At 47.4% G+C, this 12,445-nt stretch overlaps 2 protein-coding genes across 2 annotated transcripts; one reads left to right on the top strand and one right to left on the bottom strand.

Annotated features, from left to right (window-relative positions):
- The first annotated feature begins 736 nt into the window (after positions 1 to 736).
- Positions 737 to 3,004, top strand: LOC130463067 (uncharacterized). The gene is made up of 4 exons (XM_056832095.1): positions 737 to 1,298; positions 1,370 to 1,648; positions 1,739 to 2,196; positions 2,282 to 3,004. Exons 1-4 carry the CDS (start codon positions 737 to 739, stop codon positions 3,002 to 3,004), a joined length of 2,022 nt encoding a protein of 673 aa, XP_056688073.1.
- Positions 3,005 to 6,836: 3,832 nt separating this feature from the next.
- LOC130463066 (uncharacterized) lies at positions 6,837 to 8,723 on the bottom strand. Its single transcript, XM_056832094.1, has 2 exons — positions 8,191 to 8,723; positions 6,837 to 8,103 (listed from the first exon to the last, which is right to left on the bottom strand). The coding sequence occupies exons 1-2, from the start codon at positions 8,721 to 8,723 to the stop codon at positions 6,837 to 6,839; spliced, it is 1,800 nt and encodes a 599-aa protein (XP_056688072.1).
- Positions 8,724 to 12,445: the final 3,722 nt, after the last annotated feature.

Raw genomic sequence — 12,445 nt, 5'->3', positions numbered from 1 at the left:
GAAACAGTTTATAACTTAAGAGTTTCGAGGCTTGAGTGAACGTGGCTTGCTTATCATTATCTTCGTCTTTTTATAGGGTATTCTCAACGGTCTAATCGGTTGAGAAAATCCCACAAAGATAGGAGAATCTTCATCACACGTCTCTTCAGCCTTCAACTGCTTCCGCGCTTCTCGCGTGAGTCTTGGACTCGTTCTTGCTAGCTTGACGGCGCTGCCTATCATGGGCTTTAGGTCAACTTATCAGCCCGTTTCTCGAGGACGCGTCTTAGTTGCTTGTACTTTGTCGCCTGTCCTTCGTCGGCTGTACCTCGTTGTATGATGCTACGTCGGACGTATCTCCCTGGAGCTGTGTTTACCTGCGACACGATATGACCTGGCTGACACGACACGACCAAACGTTAGAACGGTTATGTCGTTAGTCCAAAAAGTGGGATAACAGTTTGCCCCCAATTGTGAATTTGCGTAGTCACACAAAGCAAAAGAAACAATTCAAATTAAAAAACCGTCTTCAACTGCCTAGTTCGTGGGATAAAACCGTTCAAAATTCTAGAGTAATAAATACCAATTCACGACATGCAATAAAGTTCTTCACACCAAGTTTTTCGAAAAATTTCTAGATCCGAAAGCAGGAGAGAGAAGAGGGAGAAAGCGAAGTCGATTTTCGCACTGAGTTTGTTCGATTTTCAGGTAAAATTTGCTTTCTTTTTCGATTTCCTTGTAGATTTTTGTAAGTGAGATGGGTAGATCTAAGTCGGTTGTAGCGAGAGGAAAGGGGGAGTCGGGTTCCACTCGGGTTAAGTCCCTTAACCCGATATATTCTACTGTGGTGGATCCGGCGGCTTTTGTTGAACTTGCTGGTTTGCCGCCATCGGCGGAAGTGAAGATTCCCGGCTCGGATGAGGAAGCCTTTGACTGTCCCGAGGGGTATGTGGTTATGTATGAGTATCCGTTCACAATTGGCTTCAAATTTCCTTTCACTCCTCTAGTTAGGTCCTTTATCGAGGTTTTCCATTTGAGTCCGGGTCAGTTGATGCCCCAGATATGGCGGGTTTTCACGGTGGTGCATGGAGTTACTGCGGACTGGCGTACGCCGTTTGACCTGTCTGATTTGATGTACTCTTACGACCTAGCACTGCAGAAGTGTTGTAGGTATACCTTGGTTACGAAGAAGGGGAAGACGAACTTAGGTGTTGGTTTAGGTGTGAACGACAGGGGTTGTCAGAGTCGTTTTGTCTTTGTAGGCAAAGATTCTCTGGGAGATAAAGGGCGGTTTCTGGTCGAGGGATGGACGATGGAAGGTAAATGTGTCGTTTTATCTTTGTTTCTCGTCGTTTTACTGAACGTCGCCTTACTTGGTTTTGTTTTGCAGTTGTCAAGGGGTCGTCGTTGACTGAGTTGAACGCTGATTCTGAGGATAAGTATCGGAAGTTCTTGGGTTATTCTGTCGAGGATAGGTCTTTCAGTCGCGACGGAGAGTTTTTAGACGAGCAGGAGGTGGACCGGTCAGGCGACGTCGCCGAGGAGGAGGAGATAGACGAGGGATCAGGTCAACTGACTCGTCGTCGGAAAAGGTTGGATTTGCTTGAGGAGGTAGTGGCAAACTCGTCGTCCGCCGAAGGTGAAGTAGGTGATATGGCTGACAACTCAGGTATTTGTCGTTTGTTTATTTCGGGGTTTGTATATATTTTTGTTTTTGTTTTGGATAATGTTTGACCTTTATTTTTTGTATTGGGTGTAGAGCATACTCTTTCGTCTCGGCCTGTGTCGAGGATGTCTCAGAGTGAGATTCAGGAGCGTGCAAGGAAGCGACTTAGGTCGTCCTCGACTTCTGGTGGACGGGGTATGACGGTTGTACCTCGGTTTTCTGCGATAGGTTCATCGGCCGAGACGCCTGTCGTCATAGGAGCCGAAGGCTTTCATCCGATTGCTTCGTCGTCGCCTCCACAGCCGTTCAAGGCGTCGTCTGCTGCTGTCGACGTTAGTAAAGTGTCTACTTCGTCGGCCAAGAAGCGACCTGTCGAGACGGATCCTGTCGAGGATACGGTTATCACTTTGCCCCCAAGCTTCTTGGGTGATGAAGAGGCGTCGGTTATATGGCCTTTCGCTGATCGCTTGATCTTGCCTACGACGTATCGACGATACCACGAGGTGGATCCTCTTCCTGTCGCGTCGGACGCCGCTGAGCTTAGTCTGCGGGTGAGTTTTATTTAGTTTTTTTCTTCTTTTTTGTTTGTGAAAGATGTATGTTGTGTAAATCTGTTTTGGCATTGGCTTTGCGCAGGCGTCGCAGGCTGCCTTGGCCGTGCGTAGGCAGTGTTCGTTGCTGTGCGACGAGGTGACGAATGCAAGGCAGCTGACGGCGACGGCGAAGAAGGCGGCCGCATCGTGGGAAGCGAAGTGGAAAGCTGCTGAGAAGAAGGTTGTGGATCTTGCTGCGGTGATTAAGGCCAAGGGTGATCAATTGAAGGGTAAGGATAAGCAGTTAGCCGACGTGGCTAAAGATCTGGAGAAAGTGAAGGAGGAGTTGACCTCGACGACAGAGGAATTGGATGGATTGAGGAGCTTGTACGACGCCCTGCAGGAGGAGGCGAAGGACGTCGAGGCTCTTGCTATATGGAGGACGCGGGCGCAGATGATGTATTCCTGCCTGATTGGGGAGACTAGCCTTTGGCCGTGTCAAAAGGAGGTGGATGACTATCTGGCTAATGGCGGTACCATGGCTGACCTGTCGGTGCCCGTGGTGGATTCGGAGGAGTTGGCGAAGACGGCTGACACTGCTAGTACTGAGGCGACGGAGGTGGATGCTGCTTTGTTGGTGGTGAGTGCGCCTGTTCCGGACCAAGAGGGGGAGGTTTTAGCTGTTGGGTGCGAAGAGGAGGCCCTTGCCGTCGTTTCTCAAGACGAGACGGTGGACGTGGCGTCGGTGGAGGTGCCAGTCGTGCCCCCAGAGCAAGAGCCGGAGCAGGAAGTCGTGGTTTCTACTCAGGAAGGAGGGATGTATTAGTTTGTAGTTTTTGAATTTTCTGTCGGTTTTTGTGTTTTGTTGGTGAACTTCTTTACTCGTCGTCGATGGCGGCGACGAGGTGGTTTGGATGACTTGTGTTTTTATTTGTCGTCGGTAGTGGCGACGCTGTGTGTGGATAATGTTTAGTTTTTGAAATTTCGGAAGTCGTGGCCTTAGGGGTTGCGCGTCGTGTGTGTTAAGTTTGTGTTTCTTTATGGTTATCCCGTTGCGTTTTGATGTCTTAGTTTCGTGTAGCAGATGCTTTGCGAGTAATAAGTATTGAACCGACTGATGTGTAAAATCATACCTGCGTTGTTACTTCGTTGTCTCTTGCGGTCTCGCTCTGAGTCGTACGTTGTTGCTTGTGGATGTCATTCGTCGTGCGTCTTGCATTCTGCAAAAGAAAACGGGGGTCGCTAGGAGGATTGGCCGTTGGGGATGCCAACGGCCCTCCGATGCCTAAGTCAGTAATGGTTTTTAAAATAAAACGATAAAGAAAAGTAAAGACGACGATGCGGCGACTGATAAAATTGGTTACGACGAGGTTTCAAAAATGGTAGAGTTTAAGATGTGTGGCGTTCCAGCTTCGGGGGACCGACTTGCCATCTTTGGTAATGAGTCTGTATGCCCCCTTTCCGACGATTTTGTCGATCAAGTACGGTCCTTCCCAAGCTGGTGCTAACTTACCCGCGTTCAATTCTTTCGTGTTTTGAAATACTCTGCGCAGTACCCAATCTCCTTCTTTGAACATTTTCACTTTGACATTTTTGTTGAAGCACTTTGCCACGATTTGTTGCTGTGACGCCATCCTTATCAATGCTGCTTCCCTGAGATCTTCTGTGTTGTCGAGGTTTTCGCTGAGTTCTACGTCGTTTTGCTCTGGCGTCATGAGTCCATGTCGTGCACTGGGCAGCGTCACTTCAGGGGGAAGTACCGCTTCGCACCCGTAAACGAGTGAGAAGGGAGTCTGTCCCGTCGCCGTCCTAGGCGTCGTCCTGTTGGCCCATAGGATGGATGGCAATTCTTCTGCCCATCGCCCCTTCTTGTCGTCCAACCGCTTTTTCAGCGATGCGATGATCGTTTTGTTGCTGGATTCCGCCTGTCCGTTTGCTTGGGGGTATCTGGGCGTCGACGTCTTTAGCTCGATGTTCCATGTTTTGCAGAAAGCTCTTGTCTTGTCGCTGATGAATTGTGATCCGTTGTCGCAGATGATTTCTGACGGTATTCCGAACCTGCATATTATGTTAGTCCATATGAACGAGCATACCTCTTTGTCCCTTACTTGTTGGAACGCACCTGCTTCTATCCCCTTGGAAAAATAATCTGTTAGGGCTAACATGAAGACCTTTTGTCCTGGGGCGACGGGCAATTTGCCAACGATGTCCATCCCCCATTTCATGAAAGGCCACGGAGTTAGGGTTGGATGCAAGAATTCGGATGGTTTATGTGTCATACCTGCGTGTCGTTGGCACTTGTCGCATTTGGATACGTACCTCATGGCCTCCTTAAGCATTGTTGGCCAATAGTATCCATTTCTTTTGATTCTGGTTGATAAGCTTCGTCCTCCTTCGTGTCCTCCGCATTCTCCTTCGTGGTATTGTTTCAATAGCGTTTCCCACTCGATCTCTTCGGCACATCGCATCAACATTCCGTTTGCTGATCGCTTAAATAGTACGTCCTGCAAAATAACATATCGTGAAGCTTTGAAAAGTATCTTTCTGGCGTCTAGCTTGTCGTCGGGTAGAGTTTCGTGCGTTAGGTAATCGAAGATGGGTTTGGTCCAACTGTCTGTGTTTAAGGTTGATAGGACGAGGCTGGCGTCTTGTGGTATGTCTTTTTCGACGGCGGGCGATAGTAGGTGCACTAGAGGTATGGTCGAGAATGGTGATTTTCTGAGTGCGGATCCTAGATTGGCAAGGGCGTCGGCTTGCGTGTTTAGGTCTCTTGGGATTTGTTTGATGGAGAAGGGTTTGAATTTGGAGGTTAACTCTTTTGCTTTCTCGAGATACAAGGTCATTTTTAGGTCTTTAGCTTCGTAGTCGCCGTTAATCTGGTTGACGATTAGTTGTGAGTCACTGAAGATGTTGAGTCCGCTTGCCCCTAATTCCATAGCTAATGTCATTCCGGCGATTAGCGCCTCGTATTCTGCTTCGTTGTTAGTTGCCTTGAAGTCGCAGCAGATTGCATGTGCTATCATGTCCCCTTGTGGTGACTTCAGTACGACGCCTAAACCTGCACCACGAAAGTTAGATGAGCCGTCGACGAAGAGTGTCCATATTTCTTCTATGTTGTTGATGAGTTTGACTTCGTCGTCTGCTATTCTTTCTAAGTCGGGGCTGAAGTCTGCCACAAAATCTGCTAGAGCCTGCGACTTTACAGCCGTCCTTGGTTGATACTTGATGTCAAACCTTCCTAGTGCCATTGTCCACTTCTCCATTCGACCTGTCAGTTCTGGCCTACGCATCACAGACTTGATTGGATAGTTAGTCATCACCACTATTTGGTGAGTTTCAAAATAATGCCTTAGTTTCTTAGCTGCAGTAACGAGTGCTAAGACGAGTTTTTCGAGGGAGGAATACCTGGTCTCTGCTTCCAGTAGTGACTTACTGATGTAATAAATGGGTAGTTGTTGTGCTTCGTCTTCTCGAGCTAGGACCGCGCTTACTGCCGTCGAGCTAACGGCTAAATAGAGTTGTAAGACTTCTCCTTCTTTTGTCTTGGATAGGAGGGGCGGCGACATCATGTATTTTTTGAGGTTCTGCAGGGCTGCTTCGTGGTCGTCGGACCAGTTAAACCCCTTGTTTTTGCGTAGGACGTCGTAAAATAATCGGCATTTGTCCGACGACCGTGATATAAAACGGTTTAGTGCCGCCACTCTCCCTGTCAAGCGTTGTACCTCTTTTATGTTCCGCGGGGATTGAATGTTGATGATCGCGCGCACTTGGTCGGGGCTGGCCTCGATTCCTCGTTGGGTGACGATGTAACCTAAGAATTTTCCTGCGGACACTCCGAAAGAACATTTAGTCGGGTTAAGTTTCATACCGTACTTTTTTAGTATGTCGAAGGATTGTCGTAGGTGTTCCACGTGATCGTCATCCTTCCTCGATTTCACCAGCATGTCGTCAATGTATACCTCCATTGTGTCTCCGAGTTGGTCTTTAAACATCTTGTTGACTAATCTTTGGTACGTCGCACCTGCATTTTTAAGACCAAAAGGCATGACTTTATAACAATAAATTCCTCTATCCGTTACAAAAGATGTTTTTTCCTGGTCGTCTGGGTGCATAAGGATTTGGTTGTATCCTGAGTAGGCGTCCATGAATGTGAGTAGCTCGTGTCCGGCTGTGGCGTCGACCAGGGCGTCGATGTGCGGCAGAGGGAATGGGTCCTTGGGGCAAGCTTTGTTGATATCTGTGAAGTCGATGCATAATCTCCATTTTCCGTTCTTTTTGCTGACGACGACGACTTTTGCTAACCAGTCTGGATATTTGACCTCTCTGATCTTCCCTGAATCTATCAGGTTTTGTACTTCTTCGTCTATGATTTTATTCCTTTCGGGTGCGAACTTACGTCGTTTCTGTTTTACCGGTTTGAAGCTGGGGTCGACGTTGAGCTTGTGGGTAATCACGTCTGGGCTAATTCCTGTCATGTCCTCGTGTGACCAAGCGAAATAGTCCGAGTTTTCTCTTAGAAACGACACTATCTGACTTTTGATGTTGTCAGGCAGTGAGGCTCCGACCCTTATGACTTGGTCTGGCTTTGTCTGGTCTAGTACTATCTCGTCGATTTGTTGGTCGTCGGGGTCGTCCGACGTCGACCCTGGCTGTAATTGCTAGATGGGTGACTTGGATGGTTTCAGTGCTGTCTCGTAACATTTCTTCGCATCCCTTTGCTGCCCTTTGATTTCCATGACCCCCCACTTGGTTGGAAATTTGATTGATTGGTGATATGTTGATGGCACTGCCTTCATTTTGTGGATCCATGGTCGTCCTAGGATGACGTTGTACGCTGATGGACAATCGACGACGTTGAACTTGGTCATCATGTTGACGCCTTCTGCGTATGTAGGCAGCGATATCTCTCCTACCGTCCGTAGTGCTTCTCCACTGAACCCTACCAGGACTGTTGATCTCCTTACTATGTTTTTCTCTTCTAATCCCATTTCTTGTAGTGCTTCCAAGAACAGTACGTTGGCTGAGCTTCCGTTGTCGACCAGTATCCTTTTGATCAATGCGTTTCCTATTGGGAGCGATATTACCAACCCGTCGTGGTGCTCCCGCTGTGTATCTACAGAATCTGAATCGTCGAAAGTAATAGCCATTGCGGTCAGGGACCTGTGTAGTGCGACCTCGTCTTCGGTTTGTCCCTCTTCTACGGTCTCAGATTCTCCCCTGTTAATTTTTTTAGCTGCAGAAGAGGTTAGTCCACAAATATCTGAACCACCGGAAATAACATTTACCACTTTATTGAACGGTGGTGGTTCTGGTCGCTCGCTGCTTGTCGCTGGGCCGGGCAGGGTGGTTTGCTCTTTGGAAAATGTTTCTTTTCCCTTGTCGCTCAACAGTTCCTTTAGATGCCCCCGTTTCAGGAGGTATGCGACTTCCTTTCGGAGGGAGATGCACTCCTCGGTTGTGTGTCCGTTGTCGCGGTGGAAGTCGCACCATTTGCTCATGTCCTTCATGGAGTCCGGTCTGTCGTTCTTCCGGGGCCATCTGACTGTTCCACCTACATTTTGAAGGGCGTTCACCACACCTCCAATGTCGACGTTGAAGCCGTAGTCGGAGATGTTGGGGTGTTCGACCCGCTCGTTCCTGTAAACATTGTTAGTATCATAATACTGATTGACACTTTGTACCTGGTTTTGCCGAACATACGGTTGGTGTCGCCAATTGTTGTTCCTTGGGGTGTACGATCTTCTGTCGCTGCTGCCCCCCGTCGATCGTTGAGATGCTGTTCGGATAACCTCGTCGTCTTCGATTCGCATCTGGGCGGTGGCCCTTGATCGCACCTCTTCGAAAGTTGCGCAGGGGTATTTGGTTATTTCCCGGTATAGCTCCGAATTGGGGATGAGGCCTCTCTTGAACGCCTCAATAGCAGTCCTGACATCACAATTTTTTATACCAATTTTTTCACAATTAAAACGGTTGAAATAATCGCGTACCGACTCGGTTGGCCCTTGAACCAACCGATAGAGATCACTGGTTTGTTTTTCTAACTGGCGACTGCTGGCGAATTGTTGATAGAAGGCGTTGATGAGGTCGGACAGACAGGAGATGGATCTAGGAGGGACGTTCGTGAGCCATTCCAACGCTGCTCCATCAAGGGTGCCGCCGAATGATTTGCACATAACAGGTTCCACTAGGTCGTGCGGAATCCCGATCTGCCACATGCGCTGCTTGTAGAAGTTGACGTGCCTATAGGGGTCGGATGTCCCGTCGTACAGGGTGGTCCAGGTTGGGAGCCGGAGTGTGTGCGGAACCGTCACTCTAGCGATCGCTTCGCAGAACGGCGACGCGGCATATCCGTCGGTCGGCTCGGTCTCCACTGGTGTAGGTGCCCCGGGGAACCTGGTCATCAACTTCATCAGGCGGGAATAGTGCTTTGTCATGCGTGCATCCATCTTGTTCAGGCGTTGGGTCACCGGATCGGGAGCTTCTTTGTCTTCTTCCTCACGGGTTTCCTCCTCATCGTCGGTCACGTCTTCAAAGTCATCGGGCATCTCGAACGTTAGCTTTTTTGGCTTCCCACCTTTGTAGCGGGACTGGTGCTTGTTGCTCTTTACAGATTAGAGCTCTTTCTGGAGGGTTTCGTTGGATGCCCTCTCTTGGGCTAGTTCGGCTTGGGCTTTCTCGTAAGCCGCCTTCATCTCTGCGATCGTCATCTCTCCAGTAGTCATGGTGAGAGGGGTGCTTTTGTGTAAAACCTAGTTAATGTCCCCACAGACGGCGCCAAACTGTTTATGCCAAAATTCGTATGGGGACGACTTTCGGCTAGGGTCGACACTAACTAAGCAAAGAATCAACGACACAAATAAAGAGGCACGACACAGAGGAGTGTTGACGCGGAAAACCCAGGAATAAGGTAAAAAACCGCGGATAGCTATGAGGCTATCAATCCACTAAGTATTCTATATGATTGTTTATGCTTTTTCTTCTGAGAATCGATAATTAAGATCTCAAGTACAATAATGAATGATGAAACAGTTTATAACTTAAGAGTTTCGAGGCTTGAGTGAACGTGGCTTGCTTATCATTATCTTCGTCTTTTTATAGGGTATTCTCAACGGTCTAATCGGTTGAGAAAATCCCACAAAGATAGGAGAATCTTCATCACACGTCTCTTCAGCCTTCAACTGCTTCCGCGCTTCTCGCGTGAGTCTTGGACTCGTTCTTGCTAGCTTGACGGCGCTGCCTATCATGGGCTTTAGGTCAACTTATCAGCCCGTTTCTCGAGGACTCGTCTTAGTTGCTTGTACTTTGTCGCCTGTCCTTCGTCGGCTGTACCTCGTTGTATGATGCTACGTCGGACGTATCTCCCTGGAGCTGTGTTTACCTGCGACACGATATGACCTGGCTGACACGACACGACCAAACGTTAGAACGGTTATGTCGTTAGTCCAAAAAGTGGGATAACACTATGCTTTTGGGAATAAATCACTTTGGAGGCACAGAGAGAATTAGGGTTCTCTGTGTCTCTAGGGTTTTTAGTATTACTGAATTATGTGTGCTGGAAAAATACAATTAACCTATTGTATTAAATCATGTAACCGGCCAAGACTTGACAAGCCTTAACCGGCCACACACACGAGCACACGGACCACAGCCCGCCGCCCAACAACACACACTGCAAGCCGGAGCCCACAGCGCGCGCGCCGAGCAGCTAGGCCATGGGCCTGCTCGCTCGTCGCTTGCGTGTTGCTGCTGTTGCGTGCTGTTGCGTGCTCGCGCTCAGTTGGCTGGCTTCTCGCCTTTGCTCGCGAGCTTGCTGGCTCGTTGGGCCTTGCACGCTTGTGTGCTTGGCTCGACGGACCGGCAACTCCGATGCCCTTCGTATTCGCGATTAATATATTTCCGATATTATTTATCGTTTCTTATACGACGAATCACCGTCGTACGATACGATTTATTTGTGTCGCCAAGCTTACGAATATACGCGATACGATATACGATTCCGACGCAAGGTCGTATCGTATAATACGTTTTCCAACTAATTCCCGGAAAGATATTAAATGAATTTCCTATTCATTTAATCCGATGATCTTTTACATACTAATGGTGTGATCTTATAGGTTCAGTCAAGAGTAAGCTGTGAGTTTAATATTCATTAGAAGTCACTGATCGGAAGTGTGAGGGGGTCGAAAAAGCACGAGGCTAATGCGTGACCTCGTCCCTCGTGGGTGTGACGCTTCTTTTTGTCAAATCAAGTGAAATTGGATTTCCTGTGAGTTTACACCCAATTGACTAGTAATATAGGAGTCGCCATTCAGTTTTTAACGACAATGAGAAAAACTGACAAAACCCGGTTATCGTGACATAAAGGGAGTGCAATTATGTTTGACCACGACGGCCGTAGGTTCCCCTGTGATCCCTGGTGGTGGGATCGCTCAACGTACACCCGCAGGGTAGAGATTGAGGGTTCGGGGGACTGTAACTACCGAGAGGAGTACTCGCTCTTCGATAACTCCAGAGGTAGGATATCCTTACTAGCTTAGCATAAATAATTGAAGGGACATGTGTTGACTATTAAACTAATCTGAGTTGACTTTATCAATATGCAACATATAGTACTAGATCGAGAGCGATTATCTGATTTAGATTGTTTTAAGGGACCTAGCATGATAATCCAATTTCCCAAAAATATCATATTTATTAAGCGTGATCGAACAATCAGATTTTAGTTAGTTTAACAGTTCATAAAAGAGCGAGGAAAGCAATTAAACCATGGAAAAGGGACATATTATGACGCACCCTTGAGAGGTGCGTCACGGTTCTCAGAAAACTAACCACTTTGACTTTGCTATTTCTCCTTTTATTTAACGAATCTCAAATTATGGGACAGGATACGTTCTGTTCGATTTATGGATCGATTGCGACAGAACGCGTGATCGGTTTTGCAGCGTGAGGCTTAGGCTTAGGGGTTTAGAGTCAATACTCAGAATAATAATTGTGTGTTGTTGTGTCCTTTTCACGTCGAACTTAAGGCCCTATTTATAGAAAAGAGTTCGTGGAAAGATAGAATTGCATAACTCTAATCCACGAGGAATTAGGAAAAAACACGTACCAGGTATTTTCAGCGCCCAGGCCTGGGCGCCGAAGATTTCGGCGCCCAGAGCCAGGCGTTGAAAATAGGATCTGGGCTGTTTTTCTTAGTCAGATTCGGATTCCTAGAATCCGGAGTATTTGAGATTTAATTGAGTCTTTTAGTGCGTATTAACCTTGTGACGGGATGCGTCTTGGCCCGTTACGAACTCTAGGCTCGTTAGGATTTTAATTAATACGTGACTCTTATTTTCGAATTATATTAGGAATAGGATTCTCTCATAATTTATATCTCATTTAGGATTTATGTTGGAGTGCAACACCTAATTCTGATAGGTTTCTATCTTTTATGACTTGCCACTTTTAACAACTACCCATTACGGAAGTTACTATTTTTAGCAGGTTTCCATAAATAGCAGGTTTCTATAAATAGCAGGTTTCAGGTGAAATGAAAAGGGGTGATCGAGATTCGTTATTTTATAGGAGATGCGTTGTCAAGTGGAGATTTACGCTTTCATCATCGAACCTTCCCTTTCGGGAATGGGGACAAAAGTAGGTGTCTAAAGTTAGCCCCCACTATGACTGAGTCTTGGAGTAAGACGATGGTCAAAGTATTAGACGGAGTGCGTCGCACAAGTCATGGTGACCTATTTTGGCGAGGGTCTCACGAGCCCCCGAGTGATAACATTTGACTTAAGGGTCATCACTTGAAGTGTCGACATATCCCTCACGTGTCATTGGGATTTGTCAACGGATAGTATAGAAACTTCCTCACTTTGTCATTGGAAGGATCTAAAGGTGCGCAAAAACTCCCTCATTTTGTCATTGAGAGTAGCTACAGATGTTTTCGAAATCAACGCTATAAAGTGTAATTGGGCCTGGCCAAGCCCAATCACGAGGTAAAAATGTTTTTAAAGATTCTCATTTTCAGGGTTAGCTAAACGAGAAAACCCCCTTGTTTTTATGGGACGTAAAACGAAGGAAAATCCAGCACATCGCTCTTTTTGGAAAAAACGGAAAACCAATCTTTGGAAAAAGGGAAAGCTACTCACATCGTTCTTTTTTGGAAAAACGGAAAACCAGAAAAAAGTTATCGCTGCAGCGACTAAGGACCTGCGCGGTTAGTGACGCAGACCCCGCCGGCTAAAGATGGCGAGCCTGTCCGCTAAGGGTGGACACCCCA

This window comes from Spinacia oleracea, chromosome 6 (assembly GCF_020520425.1).
Source record: "Spinacia oleracea cultivar Varoflay chromosome 6, BTI_SOV_V1, whole genome shotgun sequence".
NCBI lineage: Eukaryota > Viridiplantae > Streptophyta > Magnoliopsida > Caryophyllales > Amaranthaceae > Spinacia > Spinacia oleracea.
This window is presented reverse-complemented; position numbering and strand designations above follow the sequence as displayed.

Excerpts from the sequence above, each read along its gene's own strand:
- LOC130463067 (XM_056832095.1), top strand. The coding sequence starts at position 737 with ATGGGTAGATCTAAGTCGGTTGTAGCGAGAGGAAAGGGGGAGTCGGGT. Across the intron at positions 1,649-1,738 it reads TGATATGGCTGACAACTCAG|AGCATACTCTTTCGTCTCGG; the intron begins GTATTTGTCGTT and ends TATTGGGTGTAG. Across the intron at positions 2,197-2,281 it reads CCGCTGAGCTTAGTCTGCGG|GCGTCGCAGGCTGCCTTGGC; the intron begins GTGAGTTTTATT and ends GGCTTTGCGCAG.
- LOC130463066 (XM_056832094.1), bottom strand. The coding sequence starts at position 8,723 with ATGCCCGATGACTTTGAAGACGTGACCGACGATGAGGAGGAAACCCGT. Across the intron at positions 8,104-8,190 it reads CAAACCAGTGATCTCTATCG|GACTGCTATTGAGGCGTTCA; the intron begins GTTGGTTCAAGG and ends TTGTGATGTCAG.